The sequence below is a fragment of the Odocoileus virginianus genome, chromosome 2 (genome assembly GCF_023699985.2).
Source record: "Odocoileus virginianus isolate 20LAN1187 ecotype Illinois chromosome 2, Ovbor_1.2, whole genome shotgun sequence".
NCBI lineage: Eukaryota > Metazoa > Chordata > Mammalia > Artiodactyla > Cervidae > Odocoileus > Odocoileus virginianus.
The window spans coordinates 30959449-30984491 of record NC_069675.1 but is presented as its reverse complement, the minus strand read 5'-3'; the positions used below and the strand labels follow the sequence as shown (position 1 = coordinate 30984491).

The 25043-nt window shown below is 36.1% G+C and overlaps 1 protein-coding gene across 26 annotated transcripts in view; it reads left to right on the top strand.

The window, feature by feature from the left end:
• NRXN1 (neurexin 1) overlaps positions 1-25043 on the top strand; it is a 1158212-nt gene that overhangs the window by 968855 nt on the left and 164314 nt on the right. For all 26 annotated transcript variants that reach the window (XM_070478134.1, XM_070478125.1, XM_070478138.1 and 23 more), the window contains one exon: positions 6862-7033. In XM_070478134.1, the coding sequence (XP_070334235.1) occupies positions 6862-7033 (172 nt within the window). The remainder of the gene's footprint in view (positions 1-6861; positions 7034-25043) is intronic.

Sequence of the window (25043 nt, the reverse complement as noted above, 5' to 3'; positions counted from 1 at the left end):
ATTATTTATCTCCCCTTTATTTCTCCAATTTGATTGAAAACTTTCTTAACGATAGAGAACACACATGACCTGTTTGTATTGTCTGCACGCTTATCAAATGCAGAATTCATATTATTCAATTTTGTATTTATTAACTGAAGGAAAAAGTATTAGTCAATAGGGAAAGTAGAAGACAGGGGAGCAGTGACCTTCTGTTTTTGAAATGGTGTGGGGTTTCTATTGGGGAAAGAGAGTGCATTGCCAGCTCAGTGCCAGGTTAAAATGACTAGATCCAAACCACATGTTGACATTACAGTCCATCTAGACAGGTAAGCACAGTCTCTACCATGCGGACCCCTGAGTCACTCATTGGAAAATGTTCAGGTGTTAAATTAACAATTATCTGAATTGGTGTCTCTACTTTGAGGTGAGAGAATAGGAGCCTCTCTGACTGACACTTTGCAGTGTCACTTACTCCCAGCAGCAGAGATTCTAGGTCTCGCCTTAAAATCTTGTTCCCTGATGAGGATTAGTCTCTGGAGGAGCAAAAACACAACATTTAACCTGACTCTGATTTTAGTTGACAGTGTAGACTTGGACAATGGGGGCTGTTCTGTACAATAGGAAATGAACCTGAGTATTGAGTGCATTTGAAGACATCATCAAGTTCTCTCCAGAGTGGAGTATAGAGCTGTATTGTGTGGCAGAACAGAAGCTTATAGACCATAAGCAAGTCTCTTTGCTAATCTACATGCCATGCTGGATCACACACTTACTTATTTTGTTTAGTGGTACTATAAGAGTGTGATAAATAAATGAACAACCACAAAAAAGACACTTTTTATTTTTCTTTCTTTCTTTTTTTTTTTTTTTTTACTGTTTTCTTGTACATAATTGAGCTAAACACTTCTTCCTAACAAGAAGTGGACATATCTGTATGCCATAGTATATATATTTTGTTGTATGTTTCATATGCATATAGATTGGAATATATCTGCATCTTGAACATACAAATATCCTGCTTGAAGTATGCCCAAGATATTGAGTAAATCATTAAATTCAGATCTTGGTTAAAACAAATATTTTTCAAATGAGTATGTGATTGCAGATGGAACTAAGAGATGAATTAACTTTAGTGTCACTGTCTAAATCTTTCAAGTTCCTTCCTGGTGTCATCTTTCATGTTTCCTTTTAACTTGGTTTAATAATATAATCCTTATTGTGAAATCAGCTTATGTGAAAAAATCAATAATTACCTTTGTCACTATTTATTTAATGAATCCGTGGAAAGACTTCATTAAATTATAAATGCCTCATTACTGATATTCTCATAATAGACTTTTGAAACTATTGTGTGAGCCAGTTATCTATTTTAAGAAAGATACAGTGTTCAAAGATAAGTACATGTCCGGTGAAACTACTGCTGGTTTTGCTAATGCAATATTCATGAAAATTTGCCAGAGACAATCACATTTAATCCCAGAGAATAAGAATTTGAAATGAATTCTTTTAAGTTGTAATTATCCATTGGCAAGAAAGTTTAGCAAGTTTTATTGTTTATGTAATTGAAATGACTTCCTATCCTGTCAATATGGGAGGGGTGTGTTTTGAGAATATTTACAGTTTCTGAATAGAACTATAAATATTGGTTCTCTAAATATACTTGCTATTAATATTTTATTGTTTATATGCCTTTTTATTTGTTTTTAGGGAAAAAATTGGCCTATTGGCTATTATTTATACTTAAATTGTTTTTCAAGAACTTGATGCAACCTGGAGTGGAGTAAATGATGTATGCGTTAGGGTACAGTCTATTGTTTAAACCTACTTGGGGATAATTCAGTTCTAGTTGACTCTTGACTTTGAATCCATGAGATGTCAAAAATGTTGGAAACTGAAGGACCAAATTAGCATATGCAGGAAAATATGAGTATCGTTTAAAGTCAGAAGCTCTCCAAGTATCACCAGTTCTCACTGTTTCTTAATAGTCTGTTTTGTTGCAAGAAATGAATCCCTGAGAAATCTGGGGATTTCTTTACCCTAGAAGATATATATTTTATCACGTATACATGGGACCTAGAAAAATGGGAGGGCAGAAATAGAGATGCAGACATAGAGAATGGACGAGTGGACATGGAGCGGCGGAGAGGAGGTGCAATGGATTGGGAGGTTGGGATTACCATAGATCACTACTATGGGTAGCATGGATAGTTAGTGGGAACCTGCTGTGTAGCGCAGGGAGCTCAGCTCGGTGCTCTGTGGGGACCAAGATGGTTGGGATGGGGTGGGGAGTGGGAGAGAGATCCAAGAAGAAGGGAATTTATGTATACATATAGCCAATTCACTTCATTGTACCACAGAGATTAATACAACATTATAAAGCAACTAGACCCCAATAAATTATATGGTGGTGGTGATTTAGTAGCTAAGTCATGCCTGACTCTTTGAGATCCCATAGACTATAGCCTGCCAGGCTCCTCTGTCCCTGGGATTTCACAGGCAAGGATACTAGAGTGGGTTGCCATTTCCTTCTCCAGGGGATCTTTGCAACCCAGAGGTTGAATTCACATCTCCTGCTCGGCAGGCAGATTCTTTACCACTGAGCCATGTGAGAAGCCCCAATAAATTATATATACAAACTCAAAAAAGAAAATAAGTATTTTACATTTCATATTGCCAAAAAAATATAGGGATAAGGTAAAGGATTTTTCAGATTTTTCAGATTTTGGTGTGTTTTGTATCTTTAGCATTGTAACATGTCTATTCACAGAACTTGAATCTCCCTAATGATTAGAATTCTGATGAAAATAGCCTTCTGCAGCCTTCCTGTCAGAACAAGTAGTAAACTTTAAGAGTTTCTTTCTGTCTATTCTGGGTTAAGATACATGTCTATAATAGAAGAAACACTAAAGCAATCAACTCTAGAGTAACAAATATCCTCACATGCTTGTTATGGTGAAAGAGTGGATTCCTAGGTTGTGACAGGAATTTAAAACTGTTCCATGGAATATTTCTTCTTCACTCCAGTAAAGTCTAGGAAAAGTCTCATTATTACTTTGGTCACTCTTGGATAATGAAAAAAAGTCCTCTGTTCATGGGGATATAATTTCAGCTTATGTGTAGGCTCAGTCTGTCTGTCATGTCTGGCTCTTTGCGACCCCATGCACTGGAACCTGCCAGGCTCCTCTGTCCATGGAATTTTCCAGATAAGAAAACTGGAGTGAGTTGCCATTTGCTACTCCAGGGGATCTTCTCTTGAGTCTCCTGCATTGGCAGGCAAATTCTTTACCTGGGAAGCCCAAATTCAGCTTACTTGTTTGTAATAATAAATACAGTTTCAGTTAAAGCCAGTCTCTTATGCCTGCTTGGGCTGCCTTGGAGCTGCTGCTTGCACTGGGCAAGGGAACAGGGTCATGTCTCCTCTTACTTCCAAGGGCTTTACTCGTCCTCCTTTCTGATTCCTCCAGGTGTGAAGCAGGAGAAGGAAGAGGAGATAAGCAGCAGAAATGATCTTACCTGGCTAACACAGTAGTAACCATCTAGCTGGGTTTAGCCCATGCTTAAATTTGGCTCGGAGGAGCACTTTTGGGGGACATTTTGGTGGGATTTTTGTGTGTGTGTGCTCTTAACCACATGGTTGAAATTTCTTTACTTGCATTCCCTGAAAGAGGGTAAATGCACCTCCTGCAGATAGTCATTTAGGATTTCACCTCAGTCCGTGGGCACCCATCACTACAACTCCATGCTCTTTCCATTGAGTTGTCACTACCTCTCTCTCCAGGGACACTCTTGGATAGAATACAACACTGTTCTGAGCTGGCTTTCTAACCCGTGATCCATGTGTAAAGCTCACCTGTTCTTTCCTTTAATGAAGTATTACCCAGGTTAGCCCTGGGGCAGTAGTAACTCCTTGCGCTGCCATTAGAGCCTCAGCCAGTCATAGTCTCTCCCCTTGAATATTTGTTGGGCAAGAGTCAAATCCCAGGCAAGGGCAGCTGGGGTGGCTGATTACCCCCACAACTGCTCCCGACTTCCAGGAGACAAGTATCAAACTTCCTGGGATGTGCCATTAAAGTCCTTTTCCCCTGTACCCCTAAGATAAGGGAAAGGTAACCTTCTATCTTGGAGGTACATGCAAATCACATCACACCTCAATTTTCTCCAAAATCCTCTTCTAATTACCAATCACATTTTTGTCTTTCTTGCCTTTTTAATTGGCTGCAAATAGGTAATTACTCAAGGATCCCAAAAGTAGTTTTCAGTGCTCTTCTTTGCAAGTCTGGCTTAGGCAGTCTTGTACCTCATTTTGTAAAATGGAATTTTAAATCTGGCCTTTTTTGTTTGTTTGTTCTTTGTTTTTTACTTACTGACATGTCAAGATTGCAGCTGAAACTGAGACAAAAGAGTCCATTTTAATATCCAGTTATGTCTATGTTAAAGATCGAGGGCAGAAGGAGAAGAGGGAGTCAGAGGATGAGATGACTGGATGGCATCACCAATGCAATGGTCATGAACTTGAGCAAACTTTGGGAGGTGGTGAGGACAGAGAGGCCTGATGTGCTGCCGTCTCTGGGGTCGCAAAGAGTTGGACACAGTGGGCAACTAAACACAACAAATGTCCATGTATCAGTTGCTTACTATCCTCTCTCAAATTATTTTAAGCATGCCTTGATTGATACATAGAAACAATCTGCAGAGCATAATAAGAGCCTCCATAGTGCTCCTATTCTAGCCAGAAAGATAAAACAAGTAACAGAGAACAACCAGATTTACCAAATATGCTACCTGTAGCTAGAGGGTGACCCAATATTCCTAAAATTCAGCCTAGTGTAATGATTAGGATCTCAACCACTGGAGCCTAACTGCCTGGGTTTGAATCACAGCTTTTCTCTTTCTAGCTGCATGACCTTAGCTAAATTGCTTTATCATTCTGTGCTTCAGTTTCCTCATCTGTCAAATGCGGACAGAATAGTACCCCTCTCTTGGAGCTGATAGGAAAAATATCAGAGTTAGTATTGGTAAAGTGCTTAGGACACTATAGAGTTGTTGCTTAAATAAAGATAACTTAATGAACTATTCTTAAAATTTTTCCTGTGGCATTGTATCACAGGTGTTAAAATATAAATATGCCATGTTAAATATTTTACTGAAAATGAACAAAGAGGAATCCTACTAAAATGAAAAAATAATGAGTATTTATACAAAATACCTAGGCTTTAAAATTTTCTACAAAAGTCTTTATAGGTCCTTGGGTAAAAAGTGTTCATTGGAATCCTCTTGCTTATCTTCTGAATCAATCTATAAGAAAGCAAAATGCCTTACAATGGCATATACTTAAAAGTAAGAAACTTGAGAAATACGGTAGAATATAAAAATAAGCCCAGGTTAAAACAGAAGAACAGAGGTCTATGCGGCTTGTTAAATTTCCCTCCTCATTTTGACTCTGAGTTTCCTAATAACCAAAGTCAGAAAGGAAATGTGATTTTGTCATATTGTCCATCAAGCAGGGAACAAATGAAAACACACAAAAATAAAAGCTGTATTAACCTGTTACAGGAAAGAGCTCTTTTGTGGACCCTAAGAACCAGGAATAAGAAAAACAGAAGGGAACAATGACAATGATCAGTGTCCCAAACATCTTCAAATACTTCCCTTCAACTAATGCAGTGTTATACAAGGCTTTTGTTTTTTTTTTAAATTAATACAATAACTCTCAGTGTCAGCTGATGTCATACTCTTGCTGCTTAGTTCAATGATGAGAATCCAGCCAGAGGTCAAGAGGATGTGGTTCAAATCTTCAGGTTTCTGATGTCCTGATTTTAAATTTCTGCAGGAGTGGATGGACTATGTGTCCTTTACATCCCTTTCCCCCCATGTTGTTCCTCTCAACTGAGGTTTGACAAAAGGTGAGCTGCAGACAATTTGAGGTTACGTACTCTGACAAGGGCCTGCAGTGCAAGTGTTCTCTGCACTGATTAAGGGCAAATCCACATGCTTTAAAAATAACTGAACTCTTGCTAGAGTTGACAGCCCTGCTGTTAGAGAAGGCTTCTCAAAGGCAGAGGGCATAAGCACATGTTTTTCTTTACTGCTTTGTATAATCAAAGTACAAAGTTAACAGCCACAAACTTTGCACTGAGAATAATTTGTAGTGTTGCTTCACATCATTTAGAGAGCTAATTTTAGATAGCCATATCTTAACTTCATCTTAGCTTAGATATACACTAAGAATGAGGGAACTGAATTCTAACTGTAGCATCCCTCTTTTTAATTATGCAACCTTGAACAAGTCATTGCACCTTCCTGCATCATAGTTTCATCATCTGTAAAATAATTTGAGTAAATTTCAGATTCTTAGCATAGGAGGATTTTCTGTGTGTGTCAATAATGACTGCACTCACTAAATGCCTGTCTGTATGTCCATAATCTATAGAATGATTTTCTATATTGTGAGCCTTTGTCTACTTTATATTCAGAAATAGACTTTATTGCTCTGATTTCACCAGTTATTAAAAGGGAGAATTTCAAGCCTCATTTTTCTTGTGAAATGGAAGGCATGGATTAAAGGAACTATGTTAAAGAACATGAAAGTATGTTGTTTCACACAGGCAGCTGTGCATCTTGTCTGTGGCAACCCCTGGGAAGAAGGCAGCTCAATTCTCTTGAAAGCATGTCTTTTGAAATATTAATTATCCATGAGAGAGACGCTTCAGATTTACCCAGGTGTCAATAACATAACACACGTTTTAAGAAATAAAATCGGAGGAGAGCAACTTGTTCTGAAGCATGTTTTTGAGCAATACCCTGAATGCAATCCTTAATAAACACTGATGAATCAGCACAACTTCATGCACCTCTTTTTACTCCTCTGCTCTCTTCCAGCATCAAGGGAAAATCGGAGTTAAATTTAATGTTGGGACAGATGACATCGCCATCGAAGAGTCCAATGCAATCATTAACGATGGGAAATACCACGTGGTCCGTTTCACGAGAAGTGGCGGCAACGCCACGTTACAGGTGGACAGCTGGCCGGTGATCGAGCGCTACCCTGCAGGTGAGCCAGTGCGTGTGTATCGGGGGAAGGCTTTATGAAAGACAAGCGAAAACGAAGCATTGTTTTGCGTCCCTTTCACCCCATTGTGGGTTTTCTGAGAAACCATCAAGTATTTATTGGACGTTAGAGTCGTGTGAACGTAATGCTATCCTAAACTGTTCTTGATACAGTGTACAAATGGCATTTATCTAGGAGAACTTGAAGGCACACGTTATAGTTTGCAAAATTCCGGACATCAGTGAAACCAGAAAAATGCACACATGAAAGGCACAACATGTCAAAGCTCTTTTTACTGGATCCTTGCATTTGAACAAAGGAAAGGCTTTGTCAAAAGTAACAAAGTTAAAATTTAAAACTAAGAGAGGGAATATTATACCACTTTTCTCTGAAAGAAAATAGGATGAGACAGTTCCTTTGATGGTGGGACATAGCTGAAACTCATGAAAGCTGCAGGCGGGGACAAACAGCGAAGTAATAAACGAGCTCTATATAGTACCATAAATCAGCAGCTAGAAGAACATGTAGGTGAATGACATTTGTTTTCACTGTCACATAACTGTGCGGTTTTACACAGATTCTGTGACACTAGTATTAGTCATTTGAAGTCTATAAAACGAATGTTAAGCTATTATTGATAACATAAAAATTATCTTTCTTCACCATTAATGAGTTTTGTCAGTACTATTACTGAAACAGTAGATTAGAAATTAAACCAGTGTTATTTGCGATTGCATACACTCTCAATTTTTTAAATGCCATTTTAAAGTAAAATTCAGATTAAAAGCACAAAGGTATTTTGCTCTAATTATTATCCTTTCCATATTTTAGTGCAAAATAGACTACTACACTGTCTCATTTTTCTGTGCACCTCTTTTGAAAACAACTCTTTTATATACAGCAGCAGGTTTATAGCATGATAGAAAGATTAAAAAAAGAAAATTTCATTTGGCACAATAAAATGATTACCAAAATTTATATAGAAATTACTCTATTACAGTATTTGTTTCTTGCAAGAAGTAATTCGAGGAAGTAACTAACTTACAAAATAAAAACCACTTTTCCTTAGTAGTTACATGCAATTATGAAATGAAATATCTGTGATGCCTTCTGGGACCTTTTATTATTTATAATATCTACATATTCAAGCTGCACTTCAAACCTATTCTGTAAATCTGATGCTTTACAAATATATACTGAATTTAGTGTAATAAAATTCTTCTTCTGAAAATACAGAAATCTTAGGCAAGCACATTAATAATGTACCCAGTGCCTTTTAAAATACTGTCAATTAATAGATACAAGAGATATTTCCTGAATTGATGTTCTTCGAATCATCCAGGTCTTAGACTACAATTATGAGAATGCACACCTTCTGTTACCAACTATAATAAGAGGAAGGAATAGAAGATCTGGAAGCAAAGTAACTTAAATGTGAATGCAGTGTTATATAGCCTCTGCTAACCCTTATGACATTTACTGAATTCTAATAGAAATGTAATTTTTGTAATAACTGCAGCCTAGTGAAATAATAGGAGTCGACTGGATTTTGATCTAAAATCCAGATTAATCAATACTTATATTTACTGAGAGGAAATCATTGCACTGGATGCCACTGAAAACATAAAGTAGGATAAGGTCTAGACTCTGCCCCTGGGATGTGGTCCTCTGTGAGCAGTGGACCCGAACTTGTAAAAGGACAAATCCTGTTACTCTTATATTAGAGTGCTGCGGTTGCCTCTTGAAACTTAACTTGGTTTCACCAGTTAGCTCATTAAAATGATCTTAGTTCATTAACTTTTCACTCTTGTTACACTTTCCAAACCAGTGTCTTTAAGAACCCTGCTCTAGAGAATGTTAATGGTGACCTGTGGGGAGGAGAGAGGAAGTCCCACTCTCAGATTAGTTTGGGAATTTCTGGGTTAAAATAAGTTAAAAATGTCTACACTTGGACTTTATACTAATACCATGTTGAATCTCTAAAAGAGAAATATAGTATGCATTTCCTAAGCATACATAAACAGAACCTAGTTTTCTGATGTACTAATAATGCATTTAGATAAATATCTTATGCTTTTAAAAACTTCTATACCTCACTATTTTTAAATATTTTGTCTGATTATCAGCACTTTAATTGTGTGCCTACCAGATACTATATTCTAGGCACAGTCCAAAAAGGGGTGACCTCTGTCTTTTTGTGACATCAGTCAGTTCAGTCGCTCGGTCCTGTCCAACTCTTTGCGACCCCATGGACTGTAGCACACCAGGCCTCCCTGTCCATCACCAACTCCCAGGGCTTGCTCAAACTCATGTCCATTGAGTTGGTGATGCCATCCAACCATCTCATCCTCTGTCATCCTCTTCTCCTCCTGCCTTCAATCTTTCCCAGCATCAGGGTCTTTTCCAATGAATCAGTTTTGTGGCCTGCTAACGTCTAATTTGAATACTAGTAGCTGAGGCTGGAGCAGTATTAATTAACTCATGAAACTTATATAAAAGCACTTACCACAAAGCACTATAATGGAAAGTTAACAAATATTTGTATTTTTTCTAGGCTTATATTTTTTACACATATAATGTCTTATGTATCAATTGAATGTTTTCTCAATATAAAATATATTTAAAAGCCGAAGCTGGCAAAATCATGATAATTAAGGAGCAAAGCTCTAGAAATACTCAATTTCGATTTCACCTTTTATATTTAGTCAAAGACTCTAAAAGAGTCCTTCCAGCAAAGATTGTTTTAGATATAATTAATAAATCAAAGGTGAGCAAAGTTGCAGTTATTCTGAAGGATATAATCAAGGGTAAAACACTGAATCTGCCCTGAAGGAAATTAGAGCAGTTGTGAGGAATTTTGATATATACATATAAAAAGTTAATGAACAGCATGTAAAAAACTCAGGGGAGTCACCATGGTTGTCATCAAGCATTTTATTAATCATCTGCTCTGCCTGCATTTCAGCATGATATTGAGATAGGAAATAAGCCATGAAAATTTCAAATACCTTTTCTCTCAGAGCTTCATTGGCAACAGTGCCATGGAGAGTGAATACAGATTTCTAAGTACTGTTACTTAGATTAAAGTTTTTAGAACAAAGTGATTGTATATATAAATTCAATAGAAATTTTAGTATATCTCTTTTATATTGGTTTGTAGTATAAGCATTTTTATTTTAAAAGGTTTTTGATTATTATTCATTAGAAAAACAGCTGGACCAATGCTTTTACCACTAAATCCTGTAATCAGAAAAGTGGGAACCAATTGACTATATTTGGTTCCTTTTTAAGTGCCTGCACCGCAAAATATAGGTAATAGGGGTTGAAATTAGTAATTAAGTATACCACTTAACCTTCCATTATAGTGCTTTGTGCTAAGTGCTTTTCTATGAAGCAATTCATCTGGTAGTGACACTATACCTTTAATGAAAAGCATCTAAAGCATTGACCAGTACCATTAGCCTATAATTGTCTGGAAGGCTTTCATAGAGAAACTAATTAGAAGGGGTAGATTTTATGCTCTTTTGGAGTGTATGAAATATTTTCATAACTCAACAATTCATGTTAGAATAAATATTGAATTTTCTGAATAGCAGACCCAGTTTTCGTTATGCTCTGTGCATGGAGAAAAGTATAGAAATAATATTGTGCAAACCATTTAAAGTTGAGAAAGTCATTTCTTGGTGCTTATCAGTTAAAGCTCTAGAATATAATGCATCATTAATTCCTGATTTGTTCCTAATTGCAGTTAGTAAAATTTTCTCTCTTAACCAAAATAAACTTCCTCTTCTCATGATGTTAATCCACAAAGCCTAACATAATTTTACTTGCCCACACTAAAGATTAATCCATATAAATCACAATTACCTTTGAGGTTAAACTTTTGGATTCATTTTTCTACCACAGTGTGCCAAGAAGATGTTATTTTTTCTATACAAAGTCAAATATCCATTTTATTCCTGTCCAAGTTAATACATCAAATCAACAAACACGTACTATATTATAAGAACTTTCTAGACTTACCATCTGGTTACAGAGATACATAAAAATGTTCAAGATTAATGTATTATGTGAGAAAATACAAGTTTTATCATATCATATTCAGCTAATTTCTGAATAAGACATGCTAAGAAAACAAAGAGATAAAATTAGTTCCAAGGAGGAAGAGACATTTTAGAGAGTGGTCTAGTTAAGACTACAAAAAATATAGGAAATTTGATTTGGGTCTTGAAAGGCTAGATTTTTACTTCGAGAGTGACATGCATTCATTTTAATGGGATTAGCAGGAACAGATAGAGACAAAATAATTAGAAAGCTGTTAAAAAGTGCAGGTGTCAAAAGATAAAGCCTAAAATTAGATGTGAGGGTGTGAGAAAACAAAGAGGTTGAATATAGAATATATTAGAAGACCTCATGGGAAAAAAAAAAGACCTCATGAACAGCCAAGTATAAGGAGAGTCAGTTCTACTTTTTAGTTCCTCTCTCTGTCTCTGTTTCTCTCTTAATTTAACCATGGGTCGTTCAATGTTCTGATGCTGCTATGTGACCACCAGAATGCACTAGGTAACAATGAAATGAAAACCTGTGGTAGGAATCAGTATAGAAGACATGGTTTTGGTTTACTTAAAGTTTAGTCTCTTTGAAAACCTACAAATGTCAAATAAAATGGATTAGCCTCAAAGTTAGGCATCCAGAGTTTAGTTGCTATTAGAGTTTGAATAAAGAAAAAGTGACAGTCTGAAGCAGTGTAAAAATAAAGCAGATAGTTTAGGGATGGAAGAGTGGAAAGAAAGAGGAATAACTCAAGGGGAGACTTTAAGGAGTGGGTGTAAATGCTGTTTGCATGACCATTTAATTTGGCTCAAAGGTCTTACGGATATTATCTCTAACTCTTGGCTTTCTTTTCATCTTAAAAGGCTTGTAAAATATTTCAGAGCTCAAGAAAGGTCATATTGATGATTTCCCTTTAAATTCCTCAAACTTAATTTAGATTAATTAATTGATTTTTAGTTCAAGTCATGATTATTTATTGGTTAGGTATTTAAGCCATTCCATCCTTTAAAGTTTCCTATTTGGTAGTAAAATGTTCATTGATTTGAGTATTTTTATATTTTTATTTTTTAAACTGAAAATTTAGTCTGTGTGATATAATTCAGAAAAATCTATCTCATTTATGATCATAGTACTTGAAGGAGGAAGGAACTTCAGAGATCTTCTCTTCCAGCTTCTTCATTTTTATACAATAAAATGGAGCGTTGGAGAGGTTAATGGATTTGATCAGTATCACTATGCTAGTTTGTAACAGAGCCAAAACTAACTTGAAACTTGTCCACTAACTCTGTGTACTTTATCTTGTCTGGGAGAAAGAAACCAAAATGAAGAGAGATCATTAGATGTATCCTCAACACAGCAAGGTACATTCTTCATAACCAAATATTGTGACTTACATGCTCAGTCATACTACTGCTGACCCACAAAGACACACATACATACAATCTTATGAGTATTAAAAAATAGTAACACATGGAATAAAAATAATTTTCTTACAAAGTCATAGTTTTCATCACTAAATTTTTGAATAACTCATTAGTAGGCACAGATTAATTTTTAACCTTACCTTAAAAACTTTATTAGCAAATTAAGCAAACCATTTATGAATCATGCTATTTTACTGTTCCTACAACACTCAACCTTTAGGTTGACATACTTTCAAACTTTATATATTTACTAATTTATATATATTTCTCAGCAAATCACTTGAAACTTAATTTCAGTTACTAGAAGAGAAGTGGTTCATTAGAGGGTTCAAGTATTAGAATTCTTCAGGATTATTAAGGAGAAAAACTGTACCCTAATAGAAAATTTGCCCCTGTTCTGGTTAAATGTAGAGATATAGGAAAGGTGTGACTGAATTTTGTTTCCCTCCTAAAAAAGTTAAGTCTGTGAAAATCTAACTCACTTATGGAAAATGATAAACCATGCAGAAGATTTGAATAATTCTTTAAAAACATTACCAACTTTAACCGACTCCAGTCGATGACCTGGCACAGAGTGTGGTTGGTTCAGTTCAGTTACTCAGTCATGTTCTACTCTTTGAGACCCCATGGACTGCAGCACGCCAGGCTTCCCTGTCCATCACCAACTCCCAGAGCTTACTCAAACTCATGTCCATCATGTCGGTGATGCCATCCAACCATCTCATCCTCTGCTGTCCCCTTCTGCTCCCGTGTTCAATCTTTCCCAACATCAGGGTCTTTTCCAGTGAGTCAGTTCTTCACATCAGGTGGCCAGAGTATTGGAGTTTAGGCTTTAGCATCAGTCCTTCCAGTGAATATTCAGGACTGATTTCCTTTAGGATGGACTGGTTGGATGTCCTTGTAGTCCAAGGGATGCTCAAGAGTCTTCTCCAACACCACAGTTCAAAAGCATCAATTTTTTGGTACTCAGCTTTCTTTATAGTCCAACTCTGACATCCATACATGACTATTGGAAAAACCATAGCTTTCACTACATGGACCTTTGTTGGCAAGTCTCTGATTTTTAATATACTGTCTAGGTTGGTCATAGCTTTTCTTTCAAGAAGCAAGCATCTTTTAATTTCATGGCTGCAGTCACCATCTGCAGTGATTTTGGAGCCCCCTAGAATAAAGTCTCTCACTGTTTCCATTGTTTCCCCATCTATTTGCCATGAAGTGATGGGATCAGATGCCATGATCTTAGTTTTCTGAATGTTGAGTTTTAAGCCAACTTTTTCACTCTCCTCTTTCACTTTCATCAAGAGGCTCTTTAGTTCTTCACTTTCTGCCATAAGGTTGGTGTCATCTGCATATCTGAGGTTATTGATATTTCTCCCAGCAATCTTGATTCCAGCTTGTGCTTCATCCAGCCCAGCATTTTGTATGATGTACTCTGCATATCAAGTTAAGTAAGCAGGGTGACAATATATAGCCTTGATGTATTCCTCTCCTGATTTGGAACCAGTCTGTTGTTCCATGTCCAGTTCTAACTGTTGCTTCATGACCTGTATACCAGTTTGTCAGGAGGCAAGTCAGGTGGTCTGGTATTCCCATCTCTTTAAGAATTTTCCACAGTTTGTTCTGATCCACACAGTCAAAGGCTTTGGCGTAGTCAATAAAGCAAAAGTAGATGTTTTTCTGGAACTCTCTTGCTTTTTTGATGATCCAGTGGATGTTGGCAATTTGATCTCTGGTTCCTCTACCATTCTAAATCCAGCTTGAACATCTGAAAGTTCGTGGTCCACATACTGCTGAAGCCTGGCTTGGGGAATTTTGAGCATTATTTTGCTCATGTGTAAGATGAGTGAAATTGTGTGGTAGTTTAAGCAGTCTTTGGCATTGCCTTTCTTTTGGAGTGGAATGAAAACTGACCTTTTCCAGTCCTATGACCACTGCTGAATTTTCCATATGTATGGTACTTATACAATAAATTGTACTTAATAAATAATTGTTGAATAAATCCCATTTCCTCATTCAGCTTCAACGTTAAATATTGTCTTTTGCTCATGATTTTTAGCCAAATGTACAGATGTGCATGGATAAATATTTATGTGAATATATAAATATTTGGCTTTCTATTTGATATAGTTAACTGTTTACTCATCTAAATTTTCCAAAGGAAAGCTTACATATGAGAAATCTGAAATTTCAAATACTATAGCAGTATTAGGTAGAATTAGTGACTAAAACTCTGACTTTCCCTTTGTTAATTATCTTCTTTCATGGTATTTAGTTTTTCTGAGGCTTAGAGGGCTTTTCTTAATGATCAAGCATAACGAACTTTTTATTGAGCAGTATATTAAACACATCTGCCTAAAATACTTAGCTTCAAAGAAATTGTATCCAAGGAGATAGAAAGAAATGTTATATACTGACCTCTCACTTTTTCTTATATATTCTCAGTGATCTGGATTTTTTTCTTTTGTAATATGAAAGATCTTACAGTTACAGTACACAACCATATTAGGATTTTTAATTTTCTGACAAAAGAAAGAGAAAGGTTCTCTCATGGTTTGGTGGGGTTTAGCGTCAATTAAATTACACAGGCTGGCAAACATAGATAATATAAATCTATCTTATAATATGAATGGCAGCCATCCTTTATGATTTCCAGAAGATTCCCCCATATCTTCTTGTTCCCCATTATTTCCAAAGTACATTTTGTTTAATGATTATTAATTAATATCCTTTTATTATTATAAGCTTACATTTTTATCATAATAAAGGAAGGTGTTGATTCCACTCCTGAAAAATACCTGAGTTAAACAGAGAATGGCATTATTATAAACTTTAAGTAAATGTAGCCAAAAATGTTGACTGAGGAATTGGGTTCAAGGGCTTTTCTTCAAAGGTATTGATCACATGAATGAATCTACCTACTGGTTACAAATAATGAATTACTTATGTCAGAAACAAACAAAAAATAGTTGCTGCTATAAATGAAAATTTAGTTCTTAAGACCTGAAATCAAAATAGGTTTTAAGAAATAGGCAAAGGCTGAAAGTCAGAGAAATTACATTTTAAAAGATATTAGGCTTTCAGGAAACTTCAGTTTTTGCACGTGATGTGTTGATTTTGAGGAGATTTATGGTTTTGTGACAGTGCTTTTGTACTTTGATTATTATCCAAAAGTATCTTTAATAGTTTATAATTACCTGAGTTTAATGGGAGAACAGCCACGTTCTCAACTTCACAATGAGTCTTTCTCTTTTTTCTCAAGCACTCTGACCCCTCATTGTATCAAGAGGTTTTATCAAATTGCCCAGTAATATTTATATATTCTTATGATAAATACAGATAAAAACTAGCATTTTGGTGTAAGACTAAACATTTTTTTAATATTCCGCTATTCTTTCTCTCAATTGTTAATGCCAGCATTTGAATACCACCTATGAGTAAGACTTGTACTTTTCCTAGTATTTCCCTTTGTCTGCCATCTACCTACTTTTCTTCTCTTAGTAGCTCAGGAATTAGTTGGAATTAAATGTCACTTTATTTCTAGCCAACAATGGCAGTTGGTTCAAGAGGTAGCAGAGTAGCATAAAGGTAAAAATTTCATACACTGATGTCAAAGTCCTATGTGGAGGACAAAAATTAGGTAACTGTCTTCAGTTTTAGACTAATTAAGGTTAATTTTTCTCAATCTCCTTTGAATCTCTGCCTGTATAAGAATCTGATAGATAGGGTATCTTACCTTTAGAAAAATATACATACATCTACATGTACAAAGAGTTGTACATATGATTTTTAGAAGTTATGCCTCAGCATCCCTATGGCCCATTAACCTAGTTTCAGGATCTCTGCTTAGAACGAGCTTAAGGATGTTGACATTTTAGAGGAAAGAAATATCGTCTATTTAATGGACATATGACGCAGAACCTCCTGCTACCCAAATGAAGCAAGCTTCCTATGAAATGTAACTACCCTTTTTTTTTTTTTTAAATCTTCTAATCATAGTAACCATCTCACCACTGATGTTGCCCTGGATGTAACCTCTGCTAGTTTAGATAAAATGCTTTTTTTTTAATAGAACAAACCCAACTTTTGTACTTCCACTTTAGAAAAATTGGTTTTACAAGTATGTTTACAGGAATGTCATAGTCCTTCCAATAAATAGATTTTGACCACTGATACAGTTTGATACAATTTAGGCATTGGCATATTGCATAATACGTATGCTTAAAATCAAAATGCACGATTTGAAGGTCTCATTCAGATAGATATATTGATAAAACATCTGAAGATTGTGAAGTATGATGATGAAATAAATGTCCAATGTAGTCGAGACAACAATGAGTATTAATCAGACACCTTTGAAAATATTACTTTTTATTATTATTAGGACAACATAATAAAGCCCTTTGCATGTGTAGAGAAAACTTTGGAACTCATGGAGAAAGATAGATTATCTATTTTTCTCCCTGTACTAGCAATTTTTTACCTTTTTCTCCCCATCACATCCTTAACCTTGATAGTTTATCCTCTTATACATGTACTGAACTCATTCCAAGAGAACACTGACCACACACTCCTTCCTTTTCATGAAAAGTAAATCCTTAACATAAAGAATGTTATAACGAAGTTAGAAAAATATGTATTCAGGGTTCTATATTATTAATGAACTACCTTAAATGTGACAAATGTATTTTGGACACTGTCCAAAGTTCATAATTTTGAAAAAACTTTAGGGCAAGGATTGACAAACTTTTACTATAAAAAACAGATTGTTTTTTAAAAAAATAATCTGTTTTTTATAGTAACAGAAGGACACAGGAACCAACCTGAAAGAGCTCCTACTGGTCAGAACTGGAGCTATTTGAACAACAAAATAAGTACAATATTGAGTTTTAACCCAAATAGTGAAATAAATATCTGTGAGCATGTACTGACATTAAGTAATGCAATAGATAGGTAGATAATGTGATGGAGCAGGGACACTCTTATGGAAGAATTTCAATAATCAAATGTAGAAGGATGATGACAGTAGAAATTCAGCATTAGAGCTTCAAAGTAATAATTGTTGAAGGCAAGATACTCACATAGATGCTAAATTATTGGATCAAAATTTGAGTAGAGACTAGCAATTTATATGTAGTCTAAATGTGTCCTCAGATGTGAAGAAAAGACTTTTGGACTCAGTGGGAGAAGGCAAGGGTGAGATAATTTGAGAAAATAGCGTTGAAACATGTACATTACCATATGTAGAATAGATGACCAGTGCAAGGTCAATGCATGAAGTAGGGCACTCAGAGCCAGTGCTCTGGGACAACTCAGAGGGATGCACTGGGGAGGAAGGTGGGAGGGGGTTCAGGATAGGGGGACACGTGTATACCTGTGGCTGGTTCATGTTGATGTATGGTAAAAACAATCATAATGTTTTAATTATCCTCCAATTAAAATTAATTAATTAAAATAAATAAATAAATGTGACTCTTGCAAAGGGAAACTTTCCACAGAGTAATCCAGCAGACCACATTAACTGAATGATTGAGTTACACATCACAATTAATGAGAAATATGACTTCATGCACCTCCTGATATAATACACTGAGAAACGCACATCATTCTCTGTTATTCCTTGTATTCTCAACAAAAATGTGTTACCTCAATCTAATCATGACAAATACAGTGTGGAAATCTGGATTGGATCCTGGAACACAAAAATGACATTAGTTAAAAGCTAGTAAGACCAAATAAAGTCTTTAGTTAATAGCATAGTAACAACGTCAGTTTCTTAGTTCTGATAATTGTGTAATGGTTAAGATACTAGCAGTAGGTTAAGCTGGATGCAAGTTATATAGTGCTTTCATTACTATCTTTTACAACTTTTATTTAACATTTTTAATAAAAATACATGGTTTTCATTTAAAAGTATCTTTTACTCAATTCTGTATAACACTACTGCAGGAAAAAAAATATTTTAAGCCACAAAACTTCTTGCGTTTGTAAAACTGATAAGTCAGATGTAATTATTGTGTCTAAATTGTACATTAACATGTTTATATGGTTATTAGGAAAATACAGTTATTCCTACGGAGTATTAGCCTAATTTATGTAACAATCCAAAGGTGTAACCTAGCCTAATATTTTAGTTCTTAATTAAGATGGAGTGACATAATAAATGTGAAAAGCTTTTGAAGTATGAAGCCTTTAAATAGGCCATATATTAAAATTTAAATTATGATGATGAATATTTTGTGTCAGATTTAGCCTCATGGGTTGAACATTTCTCAAAGAAAGACTTTCATCTTAAGCATTTAAAAGTCTGTTTTGTTTTAGCATTATGAGTTTTACAGCATTAGAAAGAATCTGAGGTTCCTACCCCCATCCTGCAAGTATAAGACTGACTTTCCTCATATTAAGTATTATTGAAATAAATTGTCATCTTGAGCATATTATCTGTACTGGTGGCCTGAACATTTAAAATGTCCACTGAGACCCCCAAAAGTGAATATACCTAACATAAGTCTGTCTAGATATTACCATATGTATTTCCAATGAAGCAATGAAGTATTTTAGCTGGATTTATGAGATATAAAACTGGACAGAATAGAGGAACATTTAGCTTCATTTTTCTACATAGTGCGAACTAATTGATAACATGCCATAATAATTTTTCAGGGTCACCTTTGCTGAAACATTTTAAAAATCCACATGGAGTCTTCAGTTCTTTCATTTATTATTTTTATTGTTCAGTTTGGCAGAGGAGTTGGATGAAGGTATATTTTCTAGTTAGAGGAGAAATAAATAGAAGCTTTTTAAAATGCAAAGGTTTGCTTTGTGCAGAAGAGGGACAATATGGTGGCAACCCCAGTGGGAAGCAGACCTGAAGATAATTAAATGAGGCTTGTGCTTGATGGAAGTGAAGCTCACACAAAAGATTAAATCCATTACATTGACTCAGTAAGGAAATTGTTGTTGCTCAAGGATTGGGGTGAAGAGGTAAAGGGAATTTACCCCAAATTCCAGACATTCACAGGGCTCATTTCAGTTCCTGCCTTGATAGGATCTATAATCTGCAACAGCGAGTTAGGTATTCTGTGCTGCTTCTCCATACTGGAACTCTGGCGGTTTTTCTGCATACATTTGCTCATTAACATAAAATCTTATAAGGCAGCTTTTAGTTTCTCCTTTGGATAGAGAAGTAAACACAGAGAAATTAGATTACTTGCCAAGGTCACACACCCTAACACTCAGTCCAGGGCTCTGAAATATTGTGTAGTGTTGTCTACACTATTTATTCTTACTCCTGTAAGAAATAAAAATTATTATCGGTTCCCACAAGATTGCACCTTTATTGTGCTAAGGTCCTAATACCAATGGTTGCTCTTTCTTCTGCCCAGATCTTGAAAGGACAGTAAAATGTCCCTTGGAATTTGTTCCTTGCAATTATATCCTCCTTTTTTTTTTTCCTGGCTTTTATCTCAATGCAGAAATGAGTGCCAAATCCAACTTGTATACTCCTTTAAACACTAAAATTGTGATAGAAAATATAGTCTACACATCAAATGACCAAGCTTTAGACTTAGGCTGTAGGCTCACCACAAGAGTAAAGGTGGCTTAAGACAGAAGAGTCAGGAGTCAGGCTATCTGGGTTCAAATCTTAGTTGCAGCTCTTTGTAGATACATGACTTCTTGCTAAATTCTCTAACCTCTTTTTGTACTTCAGTTTTTTGATCTGTAAACCAGGTTAATGATAGTACTTACCTCATAGGGCTGTTTGAATTTTCAAGGAGTTATTAGTTTCAAAATACTTAGTTGTTAGTAAAAATCCTGGTAACTAGTGAGTACTCAAAAAATGTTAGCCTCACTGTCATTAATCAAAGTAGTTTAGTTTTGCAGTTCTGTAACTGCAATAGGTACTAACATCCCCATGTTAATGTGTATTTTCTTCTGGGAAAAAATTTGTCCTGTCTTTGCTGCCAGACGTGACTTCACATATATGGAGATGAGTCTTTCCAGAAACCTCAGACATGTCATTACCCTATCCTGTAGTACCCTCCAAACCCACTGTAAGCCAAAACACCACAAAGACTCACTAAGGAAGGGCAGGACTCAAGGTAAATAAGTAGCATAGAAAACATTTTCTGGTTTAATTTGAGGAAAGGAGTGTTGTATGGTACTCAAGGAAGATTTCATGGAGGACAGGAATGTGGATCAGTTGTTGGTGAATTCTTTGAAGTGTAATAAGTGAGTGTTAGGGAACCCACGCTAACTGATTGACAGGCCACTGCATATAATTATGCAATTACTATTTTTGAGTTAACTATGTTGTTGTTTAATCACTAAGTCATGTCTGACTCTTCGCAACCCCATAGACTGTAGCCCCAAGGCTCCTCTGTCCATGGGACTCCATACTGGAGTGGGTTGCCATTTCCTTTTCCAGAGGGTCTTACTGATCCAGGGATCGAATCCAGGTCTCCTGCATTGCAGGTGAACTCTTGACTGTCTGAGCTACCAGGGAAGTTCTGAGTTAACTATATGCACTCACCAATATCCCATCAGAGGGGATGTTAGAAGCTGGAATCCAGTCTGTGCATGGGTCAGCAAGCCATGTGTCCTGACACAGGGGATGTCCCCTAAAGAATGAGCTGTCTTTCCTCTGTATCAAGCACCTTCAACTTGTCAAACCTTTTGTCTGGTCTCTAACCATCAGGGGAGTCTCCATTTTCAATTCTCTTCAACAGTTTCCTTATAATTAGGAGACCATAAACATTCAAATAATCACAATTCTGAGAGAGAAAAGAAACACGATTGCTAATTACTCCTATATAACAGGCACATACCAACACTGCCCTGGGCAATCCAAAACATTTGTCACTTTACCTATCAGCTGCCCAGGTAGAACTGAGACTATTGCTTGTCTCTTACCTGAAGAAACTAAAATTAATCTTAGTCATTAAACTAGGTGGATGGGTTTATTCCTGTTCAGGTGGGGAAGCTGAAGATATTAAATTAATAAAATTAAATATTATTACATAAATAATAATTCAAAATAAATAATTCTGGTTAAAATAATTTCAGCCAGATTTGAAATTATTGCAGCTTTTCCTATTTCCAAGTATTTTAAAATATCAACACATTCTCAGTCACTCATAAATCTTATGCTGACTATCCTCTTTTGCTTAATCATTTCCTGTGTTATAAATTATGTTTATTTTTTATTCAAAATAGTTTTTTACTCTGCCTAAAGATACTTTTTGCAAATATTTATTTCATGCTGAATTAGAAAGCATTGATAAAAGGTAAGCAACTAGAATTTTTCTTTAAAGCATCAGAAAATGGATAAAATTATTTAAAGTGCTAACAATAGACCCAAATCTTAGACCGATCCATTACTTTAAAAGGTTTTACACGAAGGAGGTAATGGAGGCCAAAAGCCTCCAGTCCTCCTTTGGTCCATCAATGAGCCTGAATTAAGACCCACTTTATGGTTGGCCCATGCTGTGCTAAACCTGGTGGGAGACAGAAAAACAAAAAATACTGTCTTTGTCCTATAAGAGTTTGAAGTATAACTTGGGAGGAAAGATAAATCAGTTAGGGAAGCATGAATTGTATGGGAAATGCAAGATTGCATAGCACAAAAGGTAAACGTGAGAACTGGAGGAGATATGAAGTAGAGAGAATACATGTTTAGTGCTTAAGAGAAGTGAAGTCTGAATGGACATGTATTGGTAAAAAGCCCATTCCAGTCAGGAGAGAGAATGAAGCTAAGAATACAGGTGGTTAAAGATTACAACATAATTCAAAGAATGGTCATGCTCTCTGTGATGGGGTATTTATAACTTCATTACAATCCTGGCTTTCCAGGTGGTGCTAGTGGTAAAGAACCCACCTGCCAACGCAGAAGATGAAAGAGATGTGTGTTCAATCCCTAAGTTGGGAAGATTGCTTGAAGGAAGACATGGCAACCCACTCCACTATTCTTGCCTGGAAAATCTCATGGACAGAGGAATCTGGCAGGCTATGGTCCATAGGTTTGCTAAGAGTCAGACATGACAGAAGCACTTAGTATGCACTTTAAAATCCTACTAACTAAAGCTGAGGGAATAATTAAGAAAGGATAATCAGAACCACTGTCTTCCAGAAGACAAGAGGATGCTTTTTGACCTGCAACAAGAGGATGCTTTTGGGAGGAGGTTTAACATGGATCTAGTCTTAGGAGATAGCCCATAGATTGACAGCTTGAGTTCCCATGGGCTCTTGAGAGAATTTGTACACATTTCTGAATCTATCACGATAAAGGGAAATTAGTGTCCACCTGGACAAGACTGATAACTGGAGCTAATTGTAAATTTCTGTTGAATTTTAATATATTCTGAGTGAATAGGTAGTGATGAGCACAACTGTTTGATTTTCACAAAAATTTATATTCTTGATTGTAATTGAATTCTTACTCTGTAACTGAGTTATACCTCCCCAAATCATCTTACCCTTTGACATTCCTAGCATGCTATTAATAACATAGTTTACATTATTGTTATATCAAAATCATCCTACTTGTCCCATCAAAGCACTGAATCCAGTGGTAGTCACTAGTTTCCAGTAATTCTTCTTTCAAAGATACCCCAGTTTCCATCATTTTTTTATCTGCACTTGTATCATTTTAGAATTTTCCTATTATCAGCTATCATTGTTTAGTGGCAAAGTCAGGTCCAACTTTTTGTGACCCCATGGACTGCAGTAGGTCAGGCTCCTCTGCCCTCCACTGTCTCCGGGAGTTTGGTCAGAATGTCCATTGAATCAGTGATGCTATCTAAACATCTCATCTTCTGCTGCCCTCTTCTTCTTGTTTTCGGTCTTTCCCAGCATCAGGGTCTTTTCCAATGAGTCAGCTCTTTGTATCAGGTGACCAAAGTGTTGGGGCTTCAACGTCAGCATCAGTCCTTCCAATAAGATTCAGAGTTGATTTCCTTTAAGATTGACCTGATTTGAACTCTTTGAAGTCCAGCAGACTCTCAAGAGTCTTCTTTAGCCCCACAGTTTGAAAGCATTAATTCTTAAGGCACTCAGCCTTCTTTATAGTCCAACTCTCACATCTGTACATGACTACTGGAAAAACCATAGTTTAACTATGTGAACTTTTGACAGCAAAGTGATGTTTCTGCTTTTTAATACACTGTTCAGGTTTATTACAGGTTTCCTTCCAAAGAGCAAGTGTCTTTAATTTCATGGCTGCAGTCACTGTCCACAGTGATTTTGAAGCCCAGGAAAATAAAATCTGTCACTGCTTTCACTTTTTCTCCATTTGCCATGAAGTGATGGGACTGGATGCCATGATCTTAGTTTTTTGAATGTTGAGTTTTAAGCCAGCTTTTTCACTCTCCTCTTTCACCCTCATCAAGAGGCCTTTAGTTCTTTATTTTCTGCCATTAGAGTGATATCTGCATATCTGAGGTTGCTGATATTTGTCCCAGCAATCATGATTCCAGCTTGTGATTCATCCAGCCCGGCATGTCACATGACATACTCTACATAGAAATTAAATAAGCAGGGTGACAATATAGGGCCTTAACATACTCCTATCTGAATTTGGAACCAGTCAGTTCTTCCATGTCCTATTCTTACTGTTGCTTCTTGACCCATGTACAGGTTTCTCAGGAGATAGGTAAAGTGTTCTGATACTCCCATCTCTTTAAGAATTTTTTTTACAGTTTGTTGTGATTCACACAGTCAAAGGCTTTAGCATAGTCAGTGAAGGAGTAGACATTTTTCTGGAACTCCCTTGCTTTCTCCATGATCCAATGAATATTGGCAATTTCATCACTGGTTCATCTGCCTCTTTGAAACCCAGCTTGTACATCTGGAAGTTCTTGGTTCATCTACTGCTAAGCTTGAAAAATTTTGTGCATAACCCTACGAGCATGTGAAATGAGCACAATTATATGGTAGTTTGAACGTTTTTTGGCATTACTCTTTCGGGATTAGAATGAAAACTGACCTTTTCCAGTCTTGTGGCCCCTGCTGAGTTTTCCAAGTGTGCTAACATATTGAGTGCAGCACTTTAACAGCATCCTCTTTTAATATTTTAAATATCTCAGCTGGAATTTCATTACCTCCATTAGCTTTGCTCATAGTAAAGCTTCCTAAGGCACACTTGACTTCACACTCCAGGATTTCTGGCTCTCGGTGAGCGACCACAACATTGTTGTTATCCAAGTCCTAAAACCTTTTTTGCATATTTCTTTTGTGTATTATTGCCACCTCTTCTTAACCTCTTTTGTCTCTTTTAGATTCTCACCATTTCTGTCCTTTATTATGCCCATCCTTGCATGAAATGTTCCCTTGATATCTCTAATTTTCTTGAAGAGATCTCTAGTCTTTCTCATTCGATTGTTTTCCTCTATTCCTTTGCAGTATTCACTTAAGAAAGCTTTCTTGTCTCTTTGGATAAGAGATTCTCTGGAACTCTGCATTCATTTGGGTGTATTTTTCCCTTTCTCCTTTGCCTTCCACTTCTCTTCTTTCCTCAACTATTTATAAAGACTCCTCAGACA